Source organism: Penicillium concentricum (genome assembly GCF_028827145.1).
Source record: "Penicillium concentricum strain IBT 3081 chromosome Unknown utg000001l_segment0_segment0, whole genome shotgun sequence".
NCBI classification, from domain to species: domain Eukaryota; kingdom Fungi; phylum Ascomycota; class Eurotiomycetes; order Eurotiales; family Aspergillaceae; genus Penicillium; species Penicillium concentricum.
Window position 1 is genome coordinate 7,266,437 of NW_026622754.1, and position 26,242 is coordinate 7,292,678.

At 48.2% G+C, this 26,242-nt stretch overlaps 9 protein-coding genes across 9 annotated transcripts; 5 read left to right on the forward strand and 4 right to left on the reverse strand.

Annotated features, from left to right (window-relative positions):
* Positions 1-238: 238 nt before the first annotated feature.
* On the forward strand, positions 239-2,095 carry N7517_002798 (NADH dehydrogenase 1 alpha subcomplex assembly factor 3; the record flags this gene model as incomplete). The annotated part of the gene is made up of 2 exons (XM_056720528.1): positions 239-1,763; positions 1,815-2,095. 2 exons carry the CDS (start codon positions 239-241, stop codon positions 2,093-2,095), a joined length of 1,806 nt encoding a protein of 601 aa, XP_056584663.1.
* Positions 2,096-4,029: 1,934 nt separating this feature from the next.
* On the forward strand, positions 4,030-6,411 carry N7517_002799 (Tetratricopeptide-like helical; the record flags this gene model as incomplete). The annotated part of the gene is made up of 3 exons (XM_056720529.1): positions 4,030-4,706; positions 4,759-5,460; positions 5,529-6,411. 3 exons carry the CDS (start codon positions 4,030-4,032, stop codon positions 6,409-6,411), a joined length of 2,262 nt encoding a protein of 753 aa, XP_056584664.1.
* Positions 6,412-6,937: 526 nt separating this feature from the next.
* utr2 (putative cell wall glucanase (Utr2)) lies at positions 6,938-8,381 on the reverse strand (the record flags this gene model as incomplete). The annotated part of the gene is made up of 3 exons (XM_056720530.1): positions 6,938-7,713; positions 7,771-8,211; positions 8,267-8,381. The coding sequence occupies 3 exons, from the start codon at positions 8,379-8,381 to the stop codon at positions 6,938-6,940; spliced, it is 1,332 nt and encodes a 443-aa protein (XP_056584665.1).
* A 2,998-nt stretch (positions 8,382-11,379) lies between these two features.
* On the forward strand, positions 11,380-12,774 carry N7517_002801 (uncharacterized protein; the record flags this gene model as incomplete). The annotated part of the gene is made up of 4 exons (XM_056720531.1): positions 11,380-11,445; positions 11,510-11,644; positions 11,705-12,102; positions 12,144-12,774. 4 exons carry the CDS (start codon positions 11,380-11,382, stop codon positions 12,772-12,774), a joined length of 1,230 nt encoding a protein of 409 aa, XP_056584666.1.
* A 1,625-nt stretch (positions 12,775-14,399) lies between these two features.
* N7517_002802 (SDR family oxidoreductase) lies at positions 14,400-15,449 on the reverse strand (the record flags this gene model as incomplete). Its single annotated transcript, XM_056720532.1, has 1 exon — positions 14,400-15,449. The coding sequence occupies one exon, from the start codon at positions 15,447-15,449 to the stop codon at positions 14,400-14,402; it is 1,050 nt and encodes a 349-aa protein (XP_056584667.1).
* Positions 15,450-16,749: 1,300 nt separating this feature from the next.
* On the reverse strand, positions 16,750-19,584 carry N7517_002803 (uncharacterized protein; the record flags this gene model as incomplete). The annotated part of the gene is made up of 2 exons (XM_056720533.1): positions 16,750-17,094; positions 17,164-19,584. 2 exons carry the CDS (start codon positions 19,582-19,584, stop codon positions 16,750-16,752), a joined length of 2,766 nt encoding a protein of 921 aa, XP_056584668.1.
* A 1,273-nt stretch (positions 19,585-20,857) lies between these two features.
* Positions 20,858-21,555, reverse strand: N7517_002804 (uncharacterized protein; the record flags this gene model as incomplete). Its single annotated transcript, XM_056720534.1, has 2 exons — positions 20,858-21,030; positions 21,099-21,555. 2 exons carry the CDS (start codon positions 21,553-21,555, stop codon positions 20,858-20,860), a joined length of 630 nt encoding a protein of 209 aa, XP_056584669.1.
* Positions 21,556-21,768: 213 nt separating this feature from the next.
* On the forward strand, positions 21,769-22,266 carry N7517_002805 (uncharacterized protein; the record flags this gene model as incomplete). The annotated part of the gene is made up of 2 exons (XM_056720535.1): positions 21,769-21,771; positions 21,832-22,266. 2 exons carry the CDS (start codon positions 21,769-21,771, stop codon positions 22,264-22,266), a joined length of 438 nt encoding a protein of 145 aa, XP_056584670.1.
* Positions 22,267-23,067: 801 nt separating this feature from the next.
* On the forward strand, positions 23,068-26,138 carry N7517_002806 (kinesin family protein; the record flags this gene model as incomplete). Its single annotated transcript, XM_056720536.1, has 3 exons — positions 23,068-23,267; positions 23,364-25,535; positions 25,571-26,138. The coding sequence occupies 3 exons, from the start codon at positions 23,068-23,070 to the stop codon at positions 26,136-26,138; spliced, it is 2,940 nt and encodes a 979-aa protein (XP_056584671.1).
* Positions 26,139-26,242: the final 104 nt, after the last annotated feature.

A 26,242-nucleotide genomic window follows, 5' to 3' on the forward strand; every position in this document is an offset into this window, starting at 1 on the left:
AGGTTGCATAGTTACATGATGCAGGAACGTGACCTCGGGACGTATCATGTGAGCCCTGTTATCTTATCCTTATCTCCCGAACTCCGCCCCCACGGCTCAGGGTCACTCAGGGTCATAACAACCTGGTAAGGTCGCAATCGAAGCTCTCGACCTTGCCGATCTGTCCCCACCTTTCCCCAGTATATCGTACCGAGGTCAGCCCGATTCTATTACTTATTCCGATTCTGTCTTTACAGCTATGGCGCGGGAAGAGTCCCTCCTAGCTCCTCGCGTGTCCTCTGACGACGGCTCGTCGATCCGAAATGAAGAGGAGGAGTACGCTCTCCTAACCGGTGAGCGAACGGCCACTGAAAATAACCGACGAGTCTGGCCTTCCTGGCGGGAAATTGGAGTGTTTTCCTGGGCCGTCATTGCAACAATCTTGGTGATTGTGCTGGCTGTGCTTTACCCACACAAGTTAGCGGAGCCTCAACCCCATCATGGGTCAAACACAACCTGGGGCCCTGGGGGCAAGCCGACGGGCAAGCGGAACATGATATTCATGGTTTCTGATGGTATGGGGCCTACTAGTCTCTCGCTGACTCGAAGCTTCCGGCAATACACGCATGATCTGCCATTCGATGACATTCTGGTCTTGGACAAGCATTACATTGGAACTTCGCGCACACGGTCAAGCTCTAGCTTGGTGACAGACTCTGCAGCTGGAGCAACCGCTTTTTCGTGCGGTCGCAAGAGTTACAATTCTGCCATCTCAGTGCTTCCCGACCACTCGCCTTGTGGGACCGTGCTCGAGGCGGCTGCGTTGGCGGGCTATAAGACTGGCCTGGTTGTAACTACCCGCCTGACAGATGCGACTCCAGCATGCTTCGCCGCGCATGCCAACATGCGGAACTATGAAGATTTGATTGCCGCCCAAGAGGTTGGAGAACACCCTCTCGGCCGGGTCGTAGATCTTCTGCTTGGTGGTGGACGGTGCCATTTTTTGCCCAACTCACAGGCTGGCAGCTGCCGTGGTGATGATCACGATTTGATCAAGGTTGCTTCTCAGAATGGATTTGATTATATCAATGACCGTGCAGGCTTCGATAGCCTCAAGGGCGGCGATAATGCCACTTTACCGCTACTAGGCCTCTTCGCTCACGGGGATATCCCGTACGAGATTGATCGACGTACTCAAAATGAGACCTATCCCTCTTTGGAGGAGATGACTCGCACTGCCTTGAAGGCCTTGAGTAAGGCCACCGAGGACAGTGAGCAAGGGTTCTTCGTCCTAATCGAGGGCTCTCGAATCGACCATGCCGGCCATGGCAATGATCCTGCCGCCCAGGTTCACGAGGTACTGGCATATGACAGAGCATTTGCTGCCGCGCTCGAGTTCCTAGAGAATGACTCAACTCCTGGCGTGATTGTGAGCACATCCGACCACGAGACCGGTGGTCTTGCCGCAGCACGACAGCTGCACAAGAGCTACCCCGAGTACTTGTGGCTTCCGAATGTCCTGGACAAGGCAAGCCACTCTGGCGAATACCTTGCCGCTCGACTAAAGGAATATAATTCTGGGCCGGGCAAGGACGCCAAGGATTCGACTAAGCAGGCTTGGGTCCGGCAAACCCTTCTGAAGGATGGGCTTGGTATCGATGATGCTACAGACAAAGAAGTAGATGCCTTGCTCCACCCAGACCCCCAAGTCACCACGGCGTATGTGTTCGCAGATATGATCAGCCGCCGCGCCCAGGTCGGCTGGAGTACTCATGGACATTCTGGTAAGATAGTCTCGAGCAGTGACCTATGATAGTATGCTAATTTTGTTATAGCTGTTGACGTCAACATCTACGTGTCGTCTAGCAAGGACGCTTGGCCATTGGTTGGCAACCACGAGAACACCGACGTCGGAAACTTCCTCGCTGACTACCTTGATCTCAATGTCGAAAATGTCACGAAGATGCTACAAGACACCAAGTCTGGAGCCTTGCAATCATACGACTGGATGGGTGACCGCCTGGGATTGAACTTCCATACCGATGGACTAGACACTTACCATGGAGACTTCAGGAAGCGATCAGCCGATGATTGTGGATGTGGTGCTGCTCACTAAACGATAGTCGTCACTCGACACTTTTCATATTGTATTGATTTCTGTATTAGGCCACACTGTGAATATTTCGGGGTTTCATCATCATACATACTTATACGCAATTCAAAACTTTCATTTACTTGAACATCCGTTTATAGCTGATACTATACCTATTAGAAATAAGCGTTGGTATTTTGGGTGGTATTCTCTCCTGTGCCTTCAATATTGCCTAGTAAATCTTCAATAGACATACATGTCACTTCATCGCCAAACATGTTTATCTCCAACCCATATCATAACAAAAGCACAAATCCAAATCACAATGCCTTGGTATTACAATCAGGACAGCTCTCCACCATATCCATTATCTTGTGCACAATATTACTCTCCAACATTACATTCAGACAACCAACATCCGGAAGGGTGGTTGGCCTCAAGGTGATTGTGTATGGCTGGCAGGTAGGACAATCGGGGTCAAAGGGCAAAGCGTAGTCTCTAAGCTGCTCCGGATCGTTGATACGGTTCAGTTGATGGAAGATTTCGCGGCAAAAGAGGTAGAGCTCGAAGTATGTATGCTTGCAATTGTAGTTGGTCTCAACAAATAGACACATATTGAACAAGCTGTGAATGCCACACGAGGCTAATTGCCGTCTGCGTTAAAAGCTTTATTTTGTGTTGAAATGGTCGAGGTAGAATGTCTGTTTGCGCTCGCTGCTGGTTGGATCTTCTCTCTGTGAACCGTGAAAGGGCGATCGGTTGATTGTGGTGTGAACTCTGAACTGAGCTTTGTAGTATGAGACTAACCAGGATGACTTTTGTTATCATATGGCAAACCTGTACGGTTGAGTGAGATGTTCGAGAACTCTAGAACATGTCCCAGAACTGAAAGGTTGGAAATCCATATACAAATGGGCATTGCGCAGTGATGAAGTAATTCCCTTTGATAGAGTATAGTGAATAAAGCCAGGCTGTATAGCGCAGTGACATGGAAGCAAAAGTGGGCTAGATTGAGAATTTCTATGTTGCTACCCTATTTACTCCATATAATTTTGTTTATATGATTCACTGTGAAAGAGATAACTGTCCACAGGTTATGTACAAGGTCTGAGGCACAAGGTCAAGATATTTATTGGGAGTAAAAATATGTTGAGCTAATGCCAGTTACTTGGAAGAGTATGCTGTGTAGACCATATGCTCTGCAAGATGTTAAAAAAAATGAAAGAACTGTTATGGAAGGCAGCATGGTGAGATAAAGGGAATCAAACAGATGCCATGAACAAAGCCAAATACTAAATACCACAAGCTATGATAGACTAATGTTCTTACCTGTGAATATCTAGAGCATTATATGAGGCTATCATACATGGAAAGAGGGCTGTCTTGCTCAGCTGATTGCTGTACCTTGTAGTCCCAATTCTCATGTCGAGTGCAATAAAACTCTTCGACAATAATTATCTGGATTGTTATGTAGTTAGATACTGGAATAAAAAGATAAAAGACTGCTTATATGTAGCCATCGCTCATCATAAAACAGCTATATGACCTCTTCTATAAGGGATCCACGTACTTTGTGCTTAAACTAAATTACTCAAGGCATCTTTTAGTATAGCCTCATGGATATGGGCAGACAGGCTCTTATTTCACTCCATAGCCTGATCTAGGCAAATTTCTGACATGGTATAAACACTATGTGCACAAACTAGGTTGTATCATCCCAGTTAGAGCATTCGAAGGTCACAGTTGCTAATTTAGAGTAAGAGATTCCGATGTTTACCTAAATTTGTTATCCACGTGCCTTGGTGCTTTGCTCTCTCGCTGTTCACTTCACCTAATCACTTTGCTTCATCACTCATTTTGATCGAATCTATCCTCGATATCTCGGTAGGCATCAAGCTTCATCAGTTGTTTATCCCATCAGTAGACTAACTCCCCAAAAGGAAGTAAAGACTTCAAAGATGGACAGGTTTCTCCAGGACCCAGAGAGCGAGAAGCTCTTGAACGAGCATAGCCGGGCCCTTGAAACCGCCGAGGCTCTCAAGGGCATGCAATTCAAGCCAACAATGACACGCGATGAACTCTTGCAACGATTCAAGAGTCGGAAGAAGGCGAGCAAAAGCCAATCACGCGGCCGAGGTAGTGCCAACACGGTGGATGTCTCTTTTGCCCCTCCCATCTATCCACCGTGTCTCGCTCCGTTGAAAGGCCTGAACAAGATTATGGTGAAAGATTTGCTTCTTGAAACTCATCACAGGGGCTCTTACATTCTGCTCAGATCAATCACCCAGGCAGACAAGGTGGCTGCGATTACAGTCATCGTGGAAGACGAACAGAATCATGCGATCCCGCTCCAAATGTTGAACGAGAAGCTCCGCTGCCAAGATGGCTCTGTTGATAAAGGACAGATTTTGCTTGTGAAGGAGCCTTACTTGACTTTGACGTTCGATGCCGAATACGGAGTCAAAGTTGATCACGTTTCTGATATCATGTTCATCTCAATGTCCGACAAGATGGTTCCATCAGCTTGGCGAGAGCGGCTCCCAGAGGATGAAACATCTCAGTGGATGGCCGGGGATTGGCTAAGCATGGGTACCGAGTATCTCAACCGGGGAAAATTCTATTCTGCCACTGAATAGTAAAGTCCCAGTAGATTGTTTGACAGCGAACAATGCTGACCAGAATGACAGTTACTCCAAAGCATTGGAGTGTTCGCCGACAGAGGAGGAGACGCATTACCTTCTGTACTACCGGGGCCTGGCCTTCTTCCAGGTCGATGAGTGGGATGCATCTTTGCGTGATCTCGACGCCGTTCCAGCAGGCCCAGAATCCGAGAAAGCTCTTAGGGGCAAAGCCCAAACCCTGTACCGTCTGAAAAGGTTCCGAGAAAGCTGCGATGTATTCACGAAACTCTGCAAGAAACACCCAGAAGACGTCGGTGCCAGGAATGATTTTCGAGAAGCCATTGCACGCTTTGCAGAGCAAAAGAAGGGCGGATACAAATTCAAGAAGATGCAAGAGAAAGCGTCGAAAACCTACCCGCCACTATTGGACCATGCGGCATGGATTGGCCCAGTGACAGTCCGGCAAACCAAGTCCCAAGGACGAGGCCTATTCACAACTGAGGCAGTCAAGGCTGGTGATTTACTTCTCTGCGAGAAAGCCTTTGCATATGCAACCGAGCATCCTAGCAGACCAAGGTGGAGCAGCACCCTCCATATCAACACCGAAACCCGGACGATCACCCGTGGAGGCCAAGCTGCGCTCGCATCGTCGATCATTGAAACGCTGTACAAGAACCCATCATTAGCACCAGCAGTGACTGACCTCCACAGTAGCGGATCCAAGCAGGTCTCAACGGGCCCCGTTGATGGCAAGCCGGTGATAGACACGTAAACAAGAAACAAACCACTCCATCTTAAACATCTCGAGCTAACCAATCACCCTTCCTAACCCGCAGATTCCAAATTGCTTGCATAATCTCCCTCAACAGCTTTGGCAGCCCGACCTCTTCGGGAGCAGACCATATCCACGACGCGTGCGATGCAAGCAGGAACCCTGACGCGCTGCACAACTGTGGCATCTGGCCTTACGCCTCAGCAATCAACCACTCATGCATGAGCAACGCACACCGCGCCTTCATCGGCGACATGATGATCATCCGCGCAGCTGTCGATATCCCCGCAAACACCGAGTTGAAAATCTGGTATCTGCTCCCCGCCCCTGAACACCAGCCCATGGACTTCCGCCACTGGGGCTTCGAGTGTTGTTGTGCCATATGCGCCGACGTCAGTGTGACTGAGCCGCGCGTTCTCGAGACACGGGTCAGGCAGCGTGCGCAGATCGCTATGGCACTGGAAAACGGCTCGAATGGGCCTAGCCTAACGCGGGCTGAGACGCTTATTGAGCGTCTGGCTGAGACGTATCCGCATCCGCTGGAGCAGGTGCTGCGACTTGGATTGTGGGAGCCGCTTATTTTGATTGCTGGGGTTTATGAAAGACAAAAGCGGCCGGAAGAAGCCGGGGAGGCTGTGAATCGGGCTCTTGCAGCAGTTGGATTTGTGCTTGAGGGATCTGGGTTGGAGGATGGTGTGGAGGGGCCGCTTGTTGTTAAGAAATGGGGGCTCCCCATGGATGATATTGTTGTTGCGTTGCTTCTCCTCCGCAGGTCTTTGCTTGAGGTTGCGCCTGAGAGGGCGATGCAGGTGGAACGGTATGCTCGCATGGCTTACCTGATTTGTGTCGGGGAGGAGGAAAGCTTTGATACCGCCCATGGAATGAGTTTGAAGGTGGCTTGTGAGCTTTGTCCTAAGGAGGGCCAAGTGGAAGGATGGGTAATTTGAGGCTGCTTGGTTGCCTGTATCAAGAGACGAATATGGCAAGAATGTACCTATGTGAGAATTGAAAGCATCTACAACAAATGGTGATACATGTACTACAGGCGGATTAAAGAAATAAGGAGTATGAAATTAGGGAAGAAACCACCCATATATGAACAAGATCACGATGGACCTGAGGGCTATTTTCCAGTCATGTGTAGGGAATCACAGATCATTACCAGAGTAGCGGTACATTGCATGAATTGGCCAAAAAACGCCGGGAAGGTATATCAAACAAAACAGGGAGGAAAAGTGCAGATGCGTATGCAGTCAACCATTGAACATCACCAAGGGGGAAAAAGATATAAGAACCTTGGAATCAAAGTTATTCATTCGGTGATTTGTTCAAGGTTCAGTCAGAAATAGACACGAAGCGAAGTCGCACAATATGTAGTGAACAAAAAAAGTACTCAATGCTATGCAATAAGCACGGCAAGAAAGAAAATAAGAATGATACAACAGTGATATATAGGTCAGTTCAGCAAAATATTTATAGCGTCACAAGGACAACAAGAGCCACCAGGACTCCAAAGAGCGATCCACGGAGGACACGCTCATTCTGACCGGCCGCACCGCTGTCCTGGGTGGTGGTACCCTGGGTGAAGCCCGAGGAAGTGCTAGTCTCCTCGTTATCGGTGGTGGAAGTGCCAGAGCTGGAGCTGGAGCTGGAACCATCGGAATCATTGCTGGTCATGCCACCGGAACCTCCCTTGCTAGTAGGGATGCTGTTGGACACAGAGGTGGATGAAGAATTCTTAGAGGTGGAAGAGCTTGACTTGTCAGCACCGAGATCCATGTCGAGACCGGTGGCGCCGAGGGAGGCAAGAACGGTGGAGTTGTTGGTGATGGAGATGTCGCCCTCCATGGCAGCGGCATCGGTGTAGACGTAGGCCTTGGAGCCCTTCTTGGTGGCATCGGAAGGAGGATCGTAGCACTTGACGGTGACCTCGCCAACGGTGGCATAGTCGTAACCGACATTCTTGATATCCTCGCTGTTCCAGTCGATCACACCACCAGCCCAGTCGATTGTACCCTGGGCGTTGCTGGGCTGACCGGCGGGCCAGAGCGACATCTGAAGACGGGCGGGTGTCTGGGGGAATTCGTACTGCTTGGAGGTCTCGTTGTAGGTATCGGCCTTCTTCAGGGTGCGGGCCACGGTGCCGTCGACGATCCAGTCAACCTTCTCGGGAGTCCAGTCGATCTCGTAGGTGTGCCAGTCGTTGAAGGTATCCTCACCTTCCACGCTGACGTTGCCACTGTTGTGCCCTAGTTCATTATGTCAGTATTGATGATACGGATCAGATATTTCTTCTCTTAACTTACAGTCCAGAACACCCTGCCAGTAGTAGTTGGTCTGCACGGCGGTCAAATCGGAACCGACCCACTCGTAGTCGATCTCATCCTTGACATCGGAGAGAAGAATGAAAGCAGTCACGACACCCTTGCCGCGGGAGCTCTTGAACTTTCCGGAAACCTTGCCGTACCAGATGTAGTGGTTGTTGGCGAAGAGAGTACCGACACTCTTGGCAGGCATGGTCATGATCAGGTTGCCATCCTCAGTCTTGACCTCCTTTCCGCTGTAGGTCCAATCGGCAGCGCTGGCGTTACCGAGGTACTTGTCCTGGGTGATGGAGTTGTCGAGGTTGTCCCAGTTGTAAGTCTTGCTCACGCAGACGGGCATAGGGGCGCATGAATCGAGAGAGAAGGAGGCGAGAGGGTCGCAACCACCAAGGCAGTAGGCGCCCGTACCACACTCACCATATTCTGTATTGAATAGACCGTTAGCTACAAATTGTGGTCTTGAATGGAATTCACTCACGAGAGCAGCAGGGGTATTTCTCATCCTTGCACTGCTTGCTGTTGTTGCAAGATTGTGCGGCCAAAGCGGTCAATGACAGCGAGGCCAGGACCAAAGGTGTCACAAAGCGAACCATTATGTACAGTTGGTATGTACAGCGGAAATGAAAGAATGAAGAATTTGAATCCAAGCCACAGGTAAACGAGGGAAAGTGTGGGGAATCCAAAAAAAAAAGGGGGTATATTAAAAGACAGGCAGCAAGTGAATGTTTATATTCACTGCGAGGGCAAAAAATTAGAACAGAACGAAAGCAGTTCAAAGATCGCTGGGGAATGAAGAGAGGGGGGGCGAATTAGTTATTTAATACTGATATTCCATGGACTGAAAACATTGAAAACATTGAAAACATGGAAAAAAACATAAATCAGCATACGCTATACCTATTTAGGATGGACTCCGTCAACCCTGGAAGGGAGGGTCCATGGGTCGGAGTTAAAAAAGGGTCAATTCTAACTAAAACCCGATTCTGATTGGGTGTTTGTCCCTTTTTATTTATTTATTATTTATTCTGTTTTCTATGGAGAAGTTCGGGGCACTTCCGTCTGTGCGTGGTATTGGTATTAGATGATTTAATTTTGGTATAGCAATCTACCAAGGGAGTTGATACATATAATCTGAATAAGTACTCCTGGATCAAAGGTGGTATGACAAAAAAACAAATCACATCCCCTGCAAAGGGTAATTTTACTAAGTTAATATATTTGACCAATGATTCACAAATTACCCTGCGTGACCGTTAAGTGAGACATCCCCAGGTGTTTGTAGTCGGAAATTGCTGTACCTATACAGTACTAGCGCGAGCATTGGTACTTTCCGCTTTCTCTTTCCTTTAAATCTGCGGAGCACTTTACAATTGATCTGCACTTTCCGAATTGTATATGAAGTACAATTCTGTTACAATTTATATTGGAGATTATATAGTCTTGCTTTAATTGCAATGTACACTTTCGATACCCCTGTAGGGAGTGACTCGGACTTCCGATGCCCGCTCTTTGGGCGTCTTAAGCCGAACCAATTAGGCCTAGCGAATTCTATTTAGTGAAGGCCAAAAAATAATGTGACCATTAGGACAAAGAGTAGGTATCAGCCCCAAAATTCGATAATCTTACTTATGCGAAGCCTCACATTTAGGCTGCCGGCTTCCAAGGAACTCGCTACACAATATTCCCTCTCGGCGCGCTCGGCACCAAGGCCCCGTATTCCGCACTAGGAAGCTCACTTTCAATCCCAAGACTTGAACAGAGTGTGAATCTACCCCTGCCTATTAAAACGGCGATCCATGTCTAGCTAACCTTATATGCCTCGGTTGTCAGCCAGTCGCCAGGCACCGGTGGACACACCAAGCACTGGGCAGGAACGCAGATCGCTAGTGTCGGGCACGGGCGTAAAAGCGAGAGATCGTGGTCGTTTTCGGTTATGCCGGTTATGCGAGGCTGAGTGCGGCGATAAAAGGGGGAAACCGATAACGGATAAGAATAGCCCGTCCACGGGACCCGCGGACAGGTACTCTTTACCTACACCCCCTTGCCACCGATTGTTTTCAGATATCTTTCTAGAATTAAATGTGGCAATCTCCGATCTACGAGGCATTAGATCCAAATTGGTATGATATCTCGACTGTTGTTATGGACACTTTTCGGAAGCCAAGAATGTGTCACGAGGGAATGTAAGGGGATTTGACTATTTGCTTTTGCAGTCAAACTGGTTTTGATCAGACTGCATGATGGCATTGTCTGATGGAAGATCAGACCTGTGCATTCGCAGACCTAGTCGAATTTAAAACATGTGAAGACACGTTTTCTCCATGTTGAATTTGTGCGTCAAATTCCATGAGCTAGTGTGTTGGGTTGGCGTTTCTATTTTAGTGCCCCTGTATCTACTCCATAATCTTTGTTCGTACTTATATATATTTAAGATCATGGATTTACTAGTACTTTGAACCATCACCTGCCATTGAACAAGAATGCTGGAAAATGAGCTAAAAAGCAGTAATTCATATACTGGCGGGGCGACCCTTCACATCACTAGTTGTTTGGTGGATGAGCTATGTCAAGTTTCATCCTGTAGTTGTGGAAGTGGGCTGAAGTCTTGAAGATTGTTGATTTTGATGTATGTAGGCTGATTGAATAAAGATGAGCAGATTGCCCAGCGCTATAGTCAAACCCACCAACAACAGGCTGGTTCTGAGATACTTGGTGAAAGGAGAAGCGGCAGATAGGTCACCGAATGGGGCGGCACCTCAAGACTTAGATTACTATAATAATGTGAATTGCCAATTAGTGGCTCTCAAGGACCAGTGATCGAGCCGAGGTCAATTTCTCCATGATTTGCTGACTCTGATGGGCTAGTTGTACATTTCCGTGCGACACGGTGCTGTGGCATAGGTGGAATGTGAGGCTGAGAGCATCGTCTTTTGACTATTGAGCATTCAGGCGAAGAGAAGTGTTGTGTATAATGGGTGGTTGAGAAGTGAGGGATATCGGAAGTGAGATAGATAGTTCCATATGTTAGAGATGCAGTTAAAACTATCAATAGGAGGCTGGAAATACAGGATCTGAGCATATAACAAAACGTGTAATATGACTTGTATACTAGTTCTCTTGAACAACTTTTATAATAACCATATCTATGAATCCCTTTAAGATCATATAGCTCAGGGATATCGAAGTACACATAGGAGTGCTTACAAGTAGGAAGACAGAGGACACAAGGGAGGTGATAGGGTGAGGCCATAAGCAGCGCATAGGAAAAGTCTATAGGATCAGACCTCAACTAAAAGTTATGCAGTGGCGACGGCACTATAGGGTTGAGGTATAAAATAGGCATTCTTTAGATCTTCCCTCGAGTCTCTCATCAACCATCGCCTTCTATCACATGTGGCTAAGTCTCAACAGTACGCTTCAACAACTGCATGCACAGTTTGAAAAATTCCTCATTTTTCATTCCCTCCCACGCCTTTACCACTAGCTTCAGCATTTAGCTGCAGTTTCTCGGCATTAAGCACCCAGCATCCACATATCTTGATCTTCTCATTGCACCTTTACTTCCGCATAACATCACACTTGCTGTTCGAAATGGCCGCTCGAACATTGGACCGAATGCGCAAGGCTCAGTCCCTTATCCGCGAATGCCATAGCTGGGCAAGTCACAACTATTTCCCTCATATTTACTTCAGACTTATGCGCTAACTTTCTCGACAAACAGCTTTTGGAAAATGATGAGATCCTGCTGGCAGTTGAGTTGTGCAATATAGAAGGCAGGCTCGCACTTCTCTTCGAGAACAGATATTTCCTTAATACTCCCTGCCCTGGACTTCGAGACGAGCAGCTTCCCCGCCTTGTGAGTACTGGGTGATAACAAACTATTATGCTCTGAATACTAACATTATATTACCAACAGCCTCCATCCAGTGGCCTCAGACACAGAACCCCCCGCGAGCCCTACAATGGCGGCCGCAGACCTCATCAGATCAACAGGAGCAGGACTGAAGCCCCTGCAAGTCGCGCTAGTGGCGGACAAAATCCCCAGGCTCGGACAACAATAACAACAAGTAGATCTAGAGCCATAGCGAGCAAGTCAACCTGCCCTGATGCCGTCCTAAAAGCCCCTCGAGTTCGAGCTGCCGCGACAGGAGCATCGCCGCCAACTGGCGTGCTCTTGGATTTTGACGACGACGTGGAATTAGTCCAACTGCCCCCAAATATGGTACCAGAAATGGAAGCAGCAAATTCAGGCCATATCGGATCAAAGGAAACGCAGCACTTGCCAGAGGAGCCCGCTGCTGTAGGCAGCGATGAGCCAGCTCCGGGGGTTTAGTCCGGGTAGACGGTGACGACAGATCCCTCCACCAAACCATTGCTACTGCGGCTGATGCCGCCTTATCAGGTCCGGACTCCGCCGTTGGCAACTACTGCTCTCCTCCGGTGGTTGAAGAAGGCGTTGTCACAGTCACAGTCCCAGTCCCAGTCCCAGTCCCAGTCCCAGTCCCAGTCCCCTCCCAGCCACAGCCACCAGGTTCGCCTGCGTGCGACTCCCTTGAGGGCGGGTCACCTTGTACACAAGCACAAGAGCAGGCGAATGGGATGACCGAGAGCCAAAAAGGCGATTCCATTGAGGAGTTCCCTGTGTTGACCAGCACAGGAGGTTTCACCGAGGACGTGTTGGTTGATCTTGACGACGATTTGGCTGTCATCCTTCCAGGTGGAGCCGACACAGATACCAACAGAAATACTCATCTAGAAGAAAATGATGTTCTTTCAGGTGACCTTGATCGCCGGGCTGGCCAAAATCCTCAACCCGAGGACTTGGAAGACGACGATGTCGTTTTCCAGGGAAATGCAGCGAAGAGCATTCGCCCGGACTTTAAGGCCTTGTTTGTCAGTTCTGATGATGACTCTCAGACCTCTCGTCGTCCTATTGATCTGAGGGCAATTTTCGAGAAATATTCCGAGGTGATCATTTGCAAGTGACCATTTCCTCGCTCTTTTCGTTTGTTTTGCATTCTACATGGATTTCTGCAGATTGTTTTGTTTTGCTTTTTCGCCATGTTATCTGAAATATTGAAAGATATTGAATGGCCGAAAAAAAGCGTGTTAGGATGCCCTTGAGATTTGTCCTTCTTTTTAATAGGGGCAATTTTCTTTTTGCTCTTATTGATTTTAGCTTCTTGCCTATGCTGCCCCGAGAAGCCTTAGAATATTGAAGGTACTCGTGGGAATATTCCATGATTTCTATGGCTGGTTTGTGCTGCCTCTCAAGTCTCTTCCAAGAAATCTCCGTCTTTTGTATTCCCTCACTTGTTTTTACCTGTAGCTTATATTTCTTACAAAGTTTTTCAGGTATTATTCATGTAACATCCCCATCAAAATTACTAGATGATAGATCATAGATAGGTGATATGATATGTATACTACCTACATATGCTAGGCGAAGAGGAGCCAAGGTGCCATTGGAGCCAGATAAGCCAACAGTCTCGTAAGAGGAAGCACGGAACGGCATCGAAGAAGATGACAAGTGTGGGACTTATGCAATATATCGAATACATCGATGGACGGGTTGAATTTGGCAACATGCATCAATTGTTTCAAATTAAAACAAGAAATCCGACATGGGAAAGTGGAGTGAATGACATCAATATATCAAAAAATCTCAGAGGATCTTTGTTATTATTGGGCTACTAAGGAGATCAGGAGAAGGATGATTCAAACTGAAGATTCCGCCAAGTATGAGGAAGAAGCTGGGCTTTTGGAAGGGACGTGCTCTGTTTAGGCTGGACTAGCGCCCTGTCTTGATCAGCTAGCTGATGAACTGTAAGAGGCACTATCTATAATATCACCATGTAAACATAGTGAAAAGGATATGAATGAACAGCGAGAATATCGTGAGACGACAGCCCAAAAAAACATAAGATGGACATAGAGAAAAGAAATCCAGGCCTTGTGAGATACACAGAAGCTGAAGACAGAGTATAGACAGTGTGTTGAGCGCGCTAGATACCAAAGTAGCCGCCATTGTAACTGCCTGGGATGTCGCTGTCTGTTGTTTTTCAAACCAGCGTAGGGATTGATGGCGATAAATTATCATATATCTATAGAACAAAGCATGTGGTGCTCAATCAATGGATTGGGATTTCTGCCAGGCTAAAAAGGTCGAGTGAAAACAGGTTATGGCAACAGCAAGTAAAATAGAAATTAGGGGATAGATAGAAAGGGCATGGCGGAGAGAAGAAAGGTACATCAGAGCATAATATAATGAATTGTTGGACCCTTTGTCTTTATCTCAATGAATGTCCACATCCGACCTCAAACGGGCTGAGACAAGGCCCTATAAAAGTTGCTAAAGAAAAGGGATAACAAAGCCAGCAGAAAAGACGCCACAAAGGCCATTATTAGGCTATAAGTTGAAGTTTGTCTTTATGACTTCTAAGGCTAGGGGTATATAGATTTTGTAGGTATAATGGTTAAGGTTCTTGGGATCGGGGTGCCGTGTGGGAATAACTTTCCAATTTAAGATAGGAAGGAGCCATAGATATCAAGGATTGACTTAACGAGTCAGTATACATCAATTGATCTAGCGTGGTCTCCCTATGCACTACCTAGACAGATTTTCTCTCCAGTTCCAAAAGAGAACGTGCAGCATCAACAACAGTATCCTCAAGCGCATGGTATTGAATACCCAGGACCTCCTGTGATTTCGTATTGTCAATGGTGTATACGCTCGACGGGACAGCTCCAGTGCCCGGCTTCCCGATAGGCACACGGTCTTGGATTTCAGGAATCCTCTCACGAAGAGCGTCAACAAACTGCTGATACGTGAAGTTACCAGTGCAAACGAAAAAACGTTCGCCGCCGGCCTCAGGAACCTCATAGGCACGAAGATGGGCCTTTGAAACGTCACGAACATCCACAAATGACCAGAACATATTTTGCGGGACCTCATCAGAAGATTTGGTTTGAGATGAAATCAGGCGGTAAATATCAGAAGAGGAGGTATTCAGCTTGGCCAAGCTGGCAGTGGCATTGATATTAGGGCCATACACCATGGGGGGCATGATTGTTGCGAGATCAAAATTGGGCTTGTTGCTTTTCATAAAATCCCATGCAGCACGTTCAGCTAAGGCCTTAGCAGTAGTGTATGCCAGACCAGCCGGAGCGCCTTTAGCGGCTGCGACTTCGTAGGGTGTCGTATTCCAATCGGCTTCGGAGTAAACGTGACCTGGCCATGAGCCCTTGGTGATGTCTACCATGGCGGCGAAAGAAGAAGTGACGACAACGCGTTTTACTTCAGGAGCATGATTGAGCACGGAGTTGAGGAGGTTGATGGTTCCGTCAATGGCTGGACGGAGTAGATCGCGCTCATTGTCCGCAACATTGAAGATTTGGAATGGGGTTGCGGTATGAATCACGCCTTGAACACCTTGAACTGCCTCATCAAATGCTCCTGGCTTGCCCATATCTTCCACAATCACGAAACTCAATCGAGGTGTAAATTGAGAGAAGCTTTGGCGGACCAGCTCGGCCGTGGCGGATGAGCGGACGGTTCCGCGAACATGATAGCCAGCACGAAGAAAGTCCTCCACGATATGAGTGGCAATGAAGCCAGAGGAACCGGTGACTAGGATCACTTGGTCTTGCTTTTGCGACATTTTGAGAGAGATATGTAACAGCAAATTATGCGGTAATAGAGATATCAACAGAATTCAGATTGTTCAGACAGGCAGGTGAGATCTCCCTTATATACAAGCAAGTCATATTTTGCTATCCAGAGATTAGTTTACGCCCTTGTCAATTACAGTTTTTATGAATCAACTATTGCCACCGGTCTCTGGGGTTGCTTAACTTTTCGATATTCTGGCGTTTCTCCCTTAACCCCGGACTTATTCCCGCGCACTCTTCTCGACATTTACGGAATTAACAAACGCCCAAGCTCATATATATTTTTCTAGCCAATTGAAAGGAGAATACAGGGGCAATATGTAAACCTAGGATCTCCGACATTCTGAAGTTAAACCTTAAACCTTAAGCCCAATCGTTCTTTAACGCCGGTCAGCATTCTCTTGGCGCATTTCTCTGTTTTTCCTCGGACGTCTTTCTAGTTTGGGATAAATCTTAGAGTCTTAGGACCCCCGAAGTGAATTTCTCAGCCTTAATTGGTGCTGCAATTGCGTGTGTCGATCGCCACGTATTTCACGCATTGCATAGTGACTATCCAACCTTTCTCACTGATCCTAGGATCTATTATCAAATAGCGAAACAGACGGATGAAAGAAGCACACGGCTCACTTTCCAAATGCTAAAGGATGTCTCTCAACTGCATATCCCTCATACTGTGAGTTTCCCCTGGGAAGACCACCAGAGCTTCTATGCCGAATGTATGCGTTGGCATTGCCTCTATTCAAATAGAAAGAGCATGGGTTTCAAGACTTTTCGGCTTATAGTCAAGTAAATTTCTACATTTAATTTTAGATACAGAAATAGATAGCATCCTAAGATACAGCAAATGTCAAATCAGATGTGCGTTATGTCGTAAGAAAAGATAGATAGCCCAAGAACATTGAGTATTAAGGAAAAGAAATAGACCCCATGTACTTGATGCCTTCCGTCTTTGAACTCCATGCTTGGCCTGCCCACGGGCTAGACCCGAAACCCCCACCAAAATGTAAAAACAAGAACCTGCAGCCCAGAAGAATGTAATCCGAAAGTGAAGAAGATTGTCCAGGTAAATTCAAACGCCGAGATCAGTTAACGATGGCAAAGCAGAAACTAGAAAATCATGAGCCTAGAAATTAACAAAGATTAGGGAGGCATACATTATGTGCCAATAAATGTATCATGCAACTTCGAGGATGGGGGTCACTCTAGGCGCCGTGGAGGAAAAAGTAACGGTATAGAAACCGAGGTAGGGGTGTCCAATGAGAAAGGTCAAGCTTTGTATGGGTTGCTTGTTCATTGAGGAATCTTCTTGTTAGGGGCGACAGTTTTGAATTCGATTCTCGGCTGGTAGGGAATAGCACCACCGTCTTCAAGCCAGGGTCCGAGATTCTTGCATTGACTGACATCAAAAACCTCGAGTTGATGGCAGCCCTCCGCGACGGCCTCGACACCAACCCCAGTGACTCGAACACAGCCACGGACCGATAAATGTTGAAGAGAAAGTAGATGAAGACCAATGCTTCTGAGGGAGGGATCGGAAATTGCGGAGCCACAGAACGCCATGTTGAGATACTTCAAATGTGAGCACTGCAATGCAAGGACCTCAGTTGCCGTGTCTGACAATGCGCAGCAAAACGTCTGGCAGCGGTTAGTAAACCATGATATTTCGCTTTTAGTTTGGCAGAGCTCAACAATGACTAGACTTACCAGATCTAATTCCTCCAGGTTTTTGGCCGCGTTGGTTAGGTGGACGATGGCATTGTCCGTCAGATACGTGCAATCCGCCAAGCAAAGCTTTCGTAGGTTGGTGAACTGAGCATTCCCCCAGTATTTGAACCCTTGATCTGTGATTGTGGTGCAACGAGTCAAATCCATTTCCTCAATCCGACCAGCGGCATGAGACGCAATGTGATGCATAGATCGATCGGTGACATGTTTGCAGTACGAGAGAGTGAGCTTTTTCAATTTTGGACAGCCGTACACTGTACATTCTGCTGTCTGAATTGTAGGTTTGATCGATGACTGTTTCTCACCCATCTTCTGGTCGGCGGGTACTACCCATCCAATGATCCGGGCAAGAAGTGTATCTCCGACCTTGCGGCAATTACTCAAGTCTACCTCCTGCATATTAGTAGCCTTGCTAGACATGTCAAGAATGGCAGAGGCCGTGACGTCCCACACACTCTTCATCTTCCACACGGTGGTATTCGGGGCGCAAGTCGCAGCCAATGCCGTGAAGCCTTCGTCGGTGATGTGAAAGCAATTGTTGATATTGACCGATCGGGCTCGATTGCCGACAAAGGGACAAATGATCTTAATAAGAACGTCATCTGTAATTCTCCGGTTGTAGACGCTCAAATTTAGATCATGTACGACGTCCGCAGATCTTGTCAAGAGCTCTGACCAATGGGAGGACACTGCCCTAATCCGAAGAAGATGGTGGAGCTCAAGGAATTGAAAAATGTTTAGCAGTACACTGTCCGGAAGTAATCCATTGGAGCCATCGATCCGGGGCCGTTCGGTCTGATATGACTTGGAGAGGTTGGCAGATTCGGGCAGGGCGAGGGTTGAAGAAGTGGCAGAGCGCGGCTCAATAGGAGATGCCCGCTGCTGCTCCCCTGATACCTCTTCGGGGGCTAACGGTGCCAGCGAGCCGCGTCGACTTCGCATCCTGACTTTATCAAGACCCATGCTGAAGTAAGGGTCGGGATCGGAGGGCCGTAACACATCCTGTTCTTCGTCTTCAACGCGCGAGGACTGATGTGGTCCATCGAGTTCGGTTTCAGTGAGAGTAAGTAGTGGCATTGAACGTCGCCGTGATGAGGTGATCTTTACTCTGTCGTCAAGGGCGAGATTACCCATAGATGGTTGCGGCTCTGCCTCGTCAGACATGACAACATCGCCATCGGCTGCCGCTTGGAGTCTTGCTTGGGCGGTGCGTTCGACTTGCTCCCGCACGCCACTAGGGCATTTCTCCCAGAATTCAGCAAGAACGTCACCGCCGAGCATCAAGCACTCAACTGAAGTCACAGATCGAACTGTAGCAGTTCTCCGAGGTGCTAAATCTAGGCTGACCACTTCGCCAAAGTACTGGCCTTGCTTCAGCCTAGCTTTGACCTCGATTCCTGGCCGTTCAATGAGCCCATTTGGGCTGTTTTTGTTTGCTGACGAATGGTCCTTTTCCGCAAGAACCTCTACTTCGCCACGAACAATGAAGTAGAGCTCACGGCCCTGGGAATCTTGTTTTATGATGTCGGTAAATGGAGGGAAAGATCGCGGTTGGGCATTGAGGCCAAGGTAGTGGAGGATATCGGCAGGCAACCCAGAAAAAAGCGGCAGCTCTTTAAGTAAGAGACGTACGTTGACCAATCCATTTGCCAATGCACTGGAGCCATCCCGCCGACCGGGGCTCGGTGACTTCCTCTTCTTGTACACAGACTTGGCACTCGAATCCCCATCATCCTCTGCAACGGCTAGATCCTTCGAAAAGCTCTCACGCAGTCTTTTTGAGCCTCTTCGCGCCGGGCTCGGTAGATCTAGCGCAGGCGCGGAGGTTTCTTTCTTTTTCTTTTCTAAAATCATCAATCGCTCCTGCGCCTCCTCCCGGATCGCCCGTTCGACCTCCGGAAACCGAGGCAATATATTCCGAAAGTCGTCTTTTGTCAGCACGACCAGCATGCATCGAGTCCGGGCGATAATTGTCGCAGTGCGAGGACGGTCCATGAGCAATCCAATCTCCCCGAAGAAAGCACCGGGTTTGAGCTCGGCGTATATACTCTCACCATCCCGAGACGTGACCGAAACGGCACCCCGCACCAGCCAGTATATTGCCTTTGCCTCATCGCCTTCCGTCAAGATGTAATCGTTGGGTGCATGGAGCTGTGGGCGCAGGTGCTGTCCGACCTCGATCAAAAAGGATTCTGGGGTAGCTTGAAACAGAGGGAAAGACCGCAACCGATCTATCAGTTCCAAAGGTAAAGCTTTGATGTGGGAGGAGGCCAAGGGCGAAGGGCGCACGGGTCGGTTTGGGTTCATGACCGAATCGAACGAACGTATGAGGGATACGGTGTCGGACAAGGGCGAGACGGCCTTTGTTGGACCACCACTGGACCTGCCATGGCGACGCATTGTGATCAAGTTATTCTGAATGAGGATGTGGGATGGGTTCAATTATTTCTCCCAGACATAAAGAAGTCAATAAATCGATGACGTCGACGAAAGCAGCGTCGAACTTCGCATCGGCATTTTCAGCGCCCAATGGGTTGCTATCACGGAGTTTAACAGACAGACATGGATGTAGGGTATAGAGAAGCAGAGATTGGGGGAGAAAAAAATGTCAGAGACGATAAGTTTGAGCTAAGGTCTTCAGTGAGGTGGGGGGTTTTCCGAATCGACGTCAAGTGCGGTTTCTCCACCGATCAGCTGGGAACCTTCGGAAACTCTATGAGAACCTCCACTTTGAGATTTTGATTCGATTCTAAATTACTACACTACTTGAGGAATTTCAATCTAGAAGACTTTTTCTTTCTTTTTTTTTTTTTTTTTTTTGGTTAAAAAAAAAGTGGGGGACGTCACTAAGCTCACTAAGCGGTCAATCCTTTGAACCTGCAGCATCCGGGCCGATCTTCTCTATCTTTTTACTTATACCTGGAGACAAAGAGAAAAAAAAAGGCTTGGGAAAATATACGTGCTCCGTTGTCAAGATCTTGAGCTGATTTACTATATTCTATACATCTTTATGTGGCGGAGTTGCCCTTAGGTTATATTTTATTACCTCCAGGGGTACTCTGTACCCTAATAACCCCTTAACTCGTTGAACTTCAAATATGGTTTATGAGATCTCACAGTATTCTAGTCCAAATGCAATCTAGTCACGCCACAATGGCGTTACCAATCAACTTACGGCGTGATCATACTCCAACACAGAATCCGGCCGTGGGTCACGTGTCCATGTAGCAACCCAAGGGCAAAATTGTTCATCTTGTTTGATGCTATGTAGTTGGACAAGTGGGTATCAAAAAAAATTGCAAATAATACAAGTGACCAAGAGTGTGGCGTGAGCGTTGCTGCCAAGAAACACAATCAGACGGAGAAAGGCCAGGATGATCACCGGACTAAATATCTCAGAGTGGCTTGATGAGGCCCAGGACGTAGTAATTGGGGCGGCATTCCAAGGTTGACTCGGATATGCGATGCATCTCACCGGTGTCGAATGCCTACCACCTGCAGCAGCATACATGGCAGCCATTGCTCGAACGTCGAAGAGCGTCCTGAAGAGTGAAGTGAGAGAGCCTACAGCATTGGTTCTCAGCTTTGAGGACATCTCAAACCTGCCGCGAGACTGGGACCTCCGTGGCACAGAAGGATCTAGGGAGCCATTGTGGCATGGGCCCACCTATGATCAGATCGATCCTTCCTTCTCGACCTTAGACCGACGGTTACCGAGGAAGAAATTAACGTAGGCAGGGCGGTTTCCTTTCAAGGTCTCAAGGGCATCTTGTAAAAGACCATATGTCAAGCTCAATTTCAACCCAAGCTTCGCTGTGCGAGCGGCAGTATAGACATCGTGACGAGCTGTGTGGGCGAGCTAGGTCAGCTTTGGTTCCTCTAGTAATGATGCCCAGGCGGAATGGTGTCCTTACCAAGCAAGCTGTATATTCCGGAGAATGACAACCCAGCAGTGACTGTCGATAAAAAGTCTCTCTTGTCATGCCGAGCATAGTCTACTGTCTCCTCGAACAGACAGAATGCAAATGCGCCGGCACCGAGCTTGAATCCCATCTTCATGCCATCCTTAACACCTCCAACCACACCAACATAGTTTTTTGTTTTATGATATTGGAACCACCCTGTTGATGTCGTGGGGAAACGATGCGCATTCTCTGCCCGAAACACAAGCCCTGCCTTTTTGCTGCCGTGGTAGTATCCTAGTGCCAACCCAGTTGAGAAAGCGGACATGGTAGCATACGGCAACCGCTTGCCGAACTCAATGCCTAATCGTGGAGGGCTGTCGGATTCAAACAGCTTGTCCCAGTGGACGAGCTTGAGCACGATGGAATTATGCCGCGGGTCGGTAGACGGGGGGTGATTGGCCTCCATGATGAAGACTGTAAATGAGAAATGAGGCAAGTAGCGATAAAATTCACAGTCTAACTGTAGAGAACGTGGTGAATGTGAGCAACCGATGCTGGTAAAGCTCAGAAATTCGGAGCGCGGAAGGCGGGAGTCCCGCTGGATTCTCCGCCTTCCGTCACTCTCCCAAATCAATTACACGGACGCGACCTACGCTTTAATTCCCTTGCAATCTTCAAGATGGTATGTGAAAATTGGTCTTTTCAAATAGAGATTATCAAATACAGACTAATTACCGAGCAGCCGCCCAAGCAATCCAAAACCGACTCGCGCGCTGTGACAATCCTCTTCAAAAAGCATAAAACCACTGTCCTTCTAATGCTCCAACCACACGAATCACTCGACTCCACCAAAGAAAGGCTTCTGGATGCTTTGAAATCGCGAGATATTAAGGACATAAATGGCGACCTTCTTCCTGACGACTCGTGCAACATTGAGTTCGGTGAACCTGTCGACCGAGTGGACCTCGAGAAAGGCTGGAAGCGCCTCCAGGCAGATGTAAAGTTACAGAATGAGTCAGTAACTATAATGGAGGCGGGTCTTCAAAATGGACATTCAATCGCCTTCCGATTCCACAAATCCAGTGAAGGTCAGAATGGCGGTCTTGATATGGACCTTGATGGTGAGGATCCAGGCTGGGATGTCGTCATGCCGACCTATGAAGACGACCAAGCATGATATCCCCAGGTGGTCAATATGGATGACTTGCAAGAAAGGATTAGGTCAAAAAATACATGTCTGTGGCCTTTGGCGTTTCAGGGGGAGGGTTTTAGTGATTCAAACCATCACATGGCGTTTGTTCAGGCGAAAAAAAGGTATTAGGACAGCATCAACACCAAATGTGATGTTTCTTACGTTCATAGCTTGCCCATATCTCTAGAATAAATATAGTTACACGCTTTTTTGATACAAATAACTAGCGTTTCTACCTAGTGTAAGTACTTTTAGGGAATCGTTGCAGTGATAGTGGATGTCATAATAATATTATGATCACCTCCCATAGCTTTTGCTTAAGCATCCTGAGGGTAATACTATGAAAAGCCTAATACTAGCCACGATTTGGTCGTGACCTTGAATAAGAAAATAGTAGGTGTGAATAAAACAAGAAGGATGTGTGCAGTACGTGAGACACTCATATCGTGTGACTCGGAACTCTTAAGTATTGAAAGAGTTGTATTGCCACTCTCAAATCACTAAACTCCACTACAAAACGGTTGCTCGGAGCAACCACTAGATGACAACATGCACACGCATCAACAAATGAAATCGCTTCAAGGAGCCCCCCTCGGAGAATACTGCACCCCCTACCCCATACAACTTTAGACCCATTCTTCGACTCTTTTACATTCCTTATCTTCGACACTAAATACCTAAGCTTCCCCCTTGGCCTTGCCATTGCAGGGTGTCGCCAACTGCCTGACGTACCGACCCCGCAAAACAGCTTCGCGACTTGGGGTTGGTCCGACCCGACCTTCCAACATGGCTGCCTCCGACGGCGCTTCCTCGATCAGCGTTGCAGTCAGAGTCCGTCCTTTTACTATCAGGGAGGCAGCTCAGATCACACGATGTGACGAGGGTCCCCTGTTCCTCGGCGACGGTTCCCTCGCGGGTGCCCCGACACCGAAGCTTAACCAGAAGGGTATACGATCTATCGTTAAAGTAATTGACGACCGATGCTTGTGAGTATTCTGTGCTTTTTGAATATTGGGTCCAACATCCTAACTGGACTAGGGTGTTTGACCCCCAGAGGACAATCCTGTCCAAAAGTTCTCCAGGAGCGTGGTGCCCAACGGTAAGCGCGTCAAGGACCAGACCTTCGCCTTCGATCGCATCTTCGACCAAAATGCCTCACAGGGAGAGGTATACGAATCGACAACACGAAGCCTGCTCGACAACGTGCTCGACGGATACAATGCCACGGTATTTGCGTATGGAGCTACCGGATGTGGAAAGACCCATACAATTACCGGAACCGCCCAGCAGCCTGGCATCATCTTTCTTACCATGCAGGAGCTGTTTGAGCGGATCGACGAACGAGCAGGCGAAAAGTCGACCGAAGTTTCTCTTTCCTACCTCGAGATCTATAACGAAACCATTCGTGACTTGCTTGTCCCTAGTGGTAGCAGCGGAAAGGGTGGATTGATGCTGCGGGAGGATTCCAACCAGTCAGTCTCAGTTGCTGGGCTATCAAGTTACCACCCGCAAAGTGTGGGAGAGGTAATGGACATGATCATGCAAGGCAATGAGCGCCGCACCATGTCTCCTACCGCAGCAAATGCCACTTCATCTCGATCGCACGCCGTCCTTCAAATCAACATCGCCCAAAAAGACCGAAATGCCGACGTCAATGAGCCTCATACCATGGCCACTTTCAGTATCATCGATTTAGCGGGAAGTGAGCGTGCCAGCGCGACACTGAACAGAGGAGAACGTTTGTTCGAAGGCGCTAATATCAACAAGTCTCTGCTGTCCCTGGGAAGCTGCATCAACGCACTTTGTGACCCGCGAAAGCGCAATCACATTCCTTACCGAAACTCCAAGCTCACTCGATTACTCAAATTTGCACTTGGTGGAAATTGCAAGACAGTCATGATTGTCTGCGTCAGCCCCTCAAGCCAGCACTTTGATGAAACCCAAAATACTCTTCGATATGCGAATCGAGCGAAGAACATTCAGACCAAGGTCACACGGAATGTTTTCAATGTCAACCGACACGTGAAGGACTTCTTGGTCAAGATCGACGAGCAAATGAACCTGATCAATGAGCTCAAAGCACAGGCAAAGGAACATGAAAAGGCGGCCTATGTCAAGTTCCGCAAGCAGGGCGAGAAGAAAGAGGCTGTTCTGCGCGAGGGTGTTGCTCGAATTCGCAATGCTTATGAACACACGTTGCCCGAGAGGCAAGAGAAGACTAACAACATGCTGAAACTAAGGCAGATCGGCCGCAGAATTGGCATTTTATCGTCTTGGGTTGCTGCCTTTGATAATGTTTGCGCCGCGCGTGAGGCCGAGGAGGGATTATCGAACCTATATGCCGTTCGCAAATCTGCACAGGGAATCCTTCTAGAACTAGAAGGTAGCAGACATCATTACAACCAGAAATTATCAAAAAGCACCTGGGACCGAGCGGTCAACTCGGCGGTCGAAAACGCGGCAAAGCAACTTCAGGAGTTTGATATTACCGATAACAGCGACTACGCCAATTTGAACCGGGAAGCAGATCTTCTTCGGTCCAATGCAGAACGCGAATCCTTGACGGCCGTGTTAGAACAGGACAAGGCTGGAGAAGCTGCTGCTGTGCAGCTTCTCTTGCAAGCGCAGTTTGAGATGATGAACTCCATCGAGGATATCATGCAACTAACTGCAAACGAGGCTATAAAAAAGGGGCGGTCCATCCTTACAAAGATGTTAGAGGATTGTTCAGATGCAGCAACCAACCTGGTGAAACCAGATGGCACTATGCCTTCGATCCCGAACCTCAGCTCTGCCAGGCCTACAAGCCCTACGAAAACAAAAAAGCGATTCAGCTTGGTCAGCTTGCCACCAGTATCGACTGCCAACCCTCCAGTCACACTCACACCTGTTGCTCCTGTTTCACCAACTAAAGGCTCTCCACGTCGCCGTAAAGGCACTGTCGGCCGGAAGAGTGTCAGCTTCTCACCAAAGAAAGCCCAGATAAAGGTTCCCAAACGATCTGTCAGATGGAAGGACGACGAGGAAGATGGCACTTTGACCGAGTTCCAAAAGACCCCCAAGAAGGCCGACTCTGCCGATGAAGCCAGCTTCGAAGACTCATGGTTGCCACCTCGATCCGGATCTCCCATTCCACGAAACATCCCGAGAGTTATAAGCCCATCGGGTTCTGTCTCCCCCACCCCCGACGAGCCTGCCGAATCCGCTGAGCCTACCTTGAACGTTCAAAAGAACAACAGTCGCTTTAAGGCAGGGTTTTTGACCAAGAGAAATGGTAGTTCACCATTAGCACCACCACCATCATCCAGTCTTCCTCTTTCAAGGAGAGAGAGCTCCCCCTCCGTGATATTGAAGGGAGCAGCTTTATGAACCGCACCTTGGCGGAACGCCCATCGCGGATTGCAGTCCGTAGTCCCAGCGGGAACTTCTCGAGCAGTCCTGTATCTGAAAACAGGGACAACTGGAAGTCAGACAAGGAAGAAGCAATCAAGATCAATTCGGCCATGCGACGGATGTCTAGTGGGCGGATTGCTAGTGGACAGTTCAACACTCCATCCTCCAATGCCCTGCGAGTTCACCGTCGTCGCAGCCCAACTTCGAACACACACGCGACCTCACCAGCTGACAACCACATGTTCACCGCATCGCAAGCACGGCGCATGGTCAAGAGCGAGAGAGAACATGATGTCAAGCATCGGGTCTTGAGTCCTCATACTCTCCCAGTCATGAAGCACACGGGACGCCGCACTACATTAGGTGGAGACGGTCGACCTCGAAATATCAGTCTATCCAGCAGAGATGCCATCCGTCTCAGTACGATGGCAGCACCTCCTGCTGACCACAACTCACAGTGGTAGTGAACTCTGGTGTTTCTTTTTTTTTTTTTTCAATTGTTTAGAATTGGCGTTTGGCGTAGCAGATACCACCTTTCTTTTTTTTTGTTACACCGAATTCTTATGGA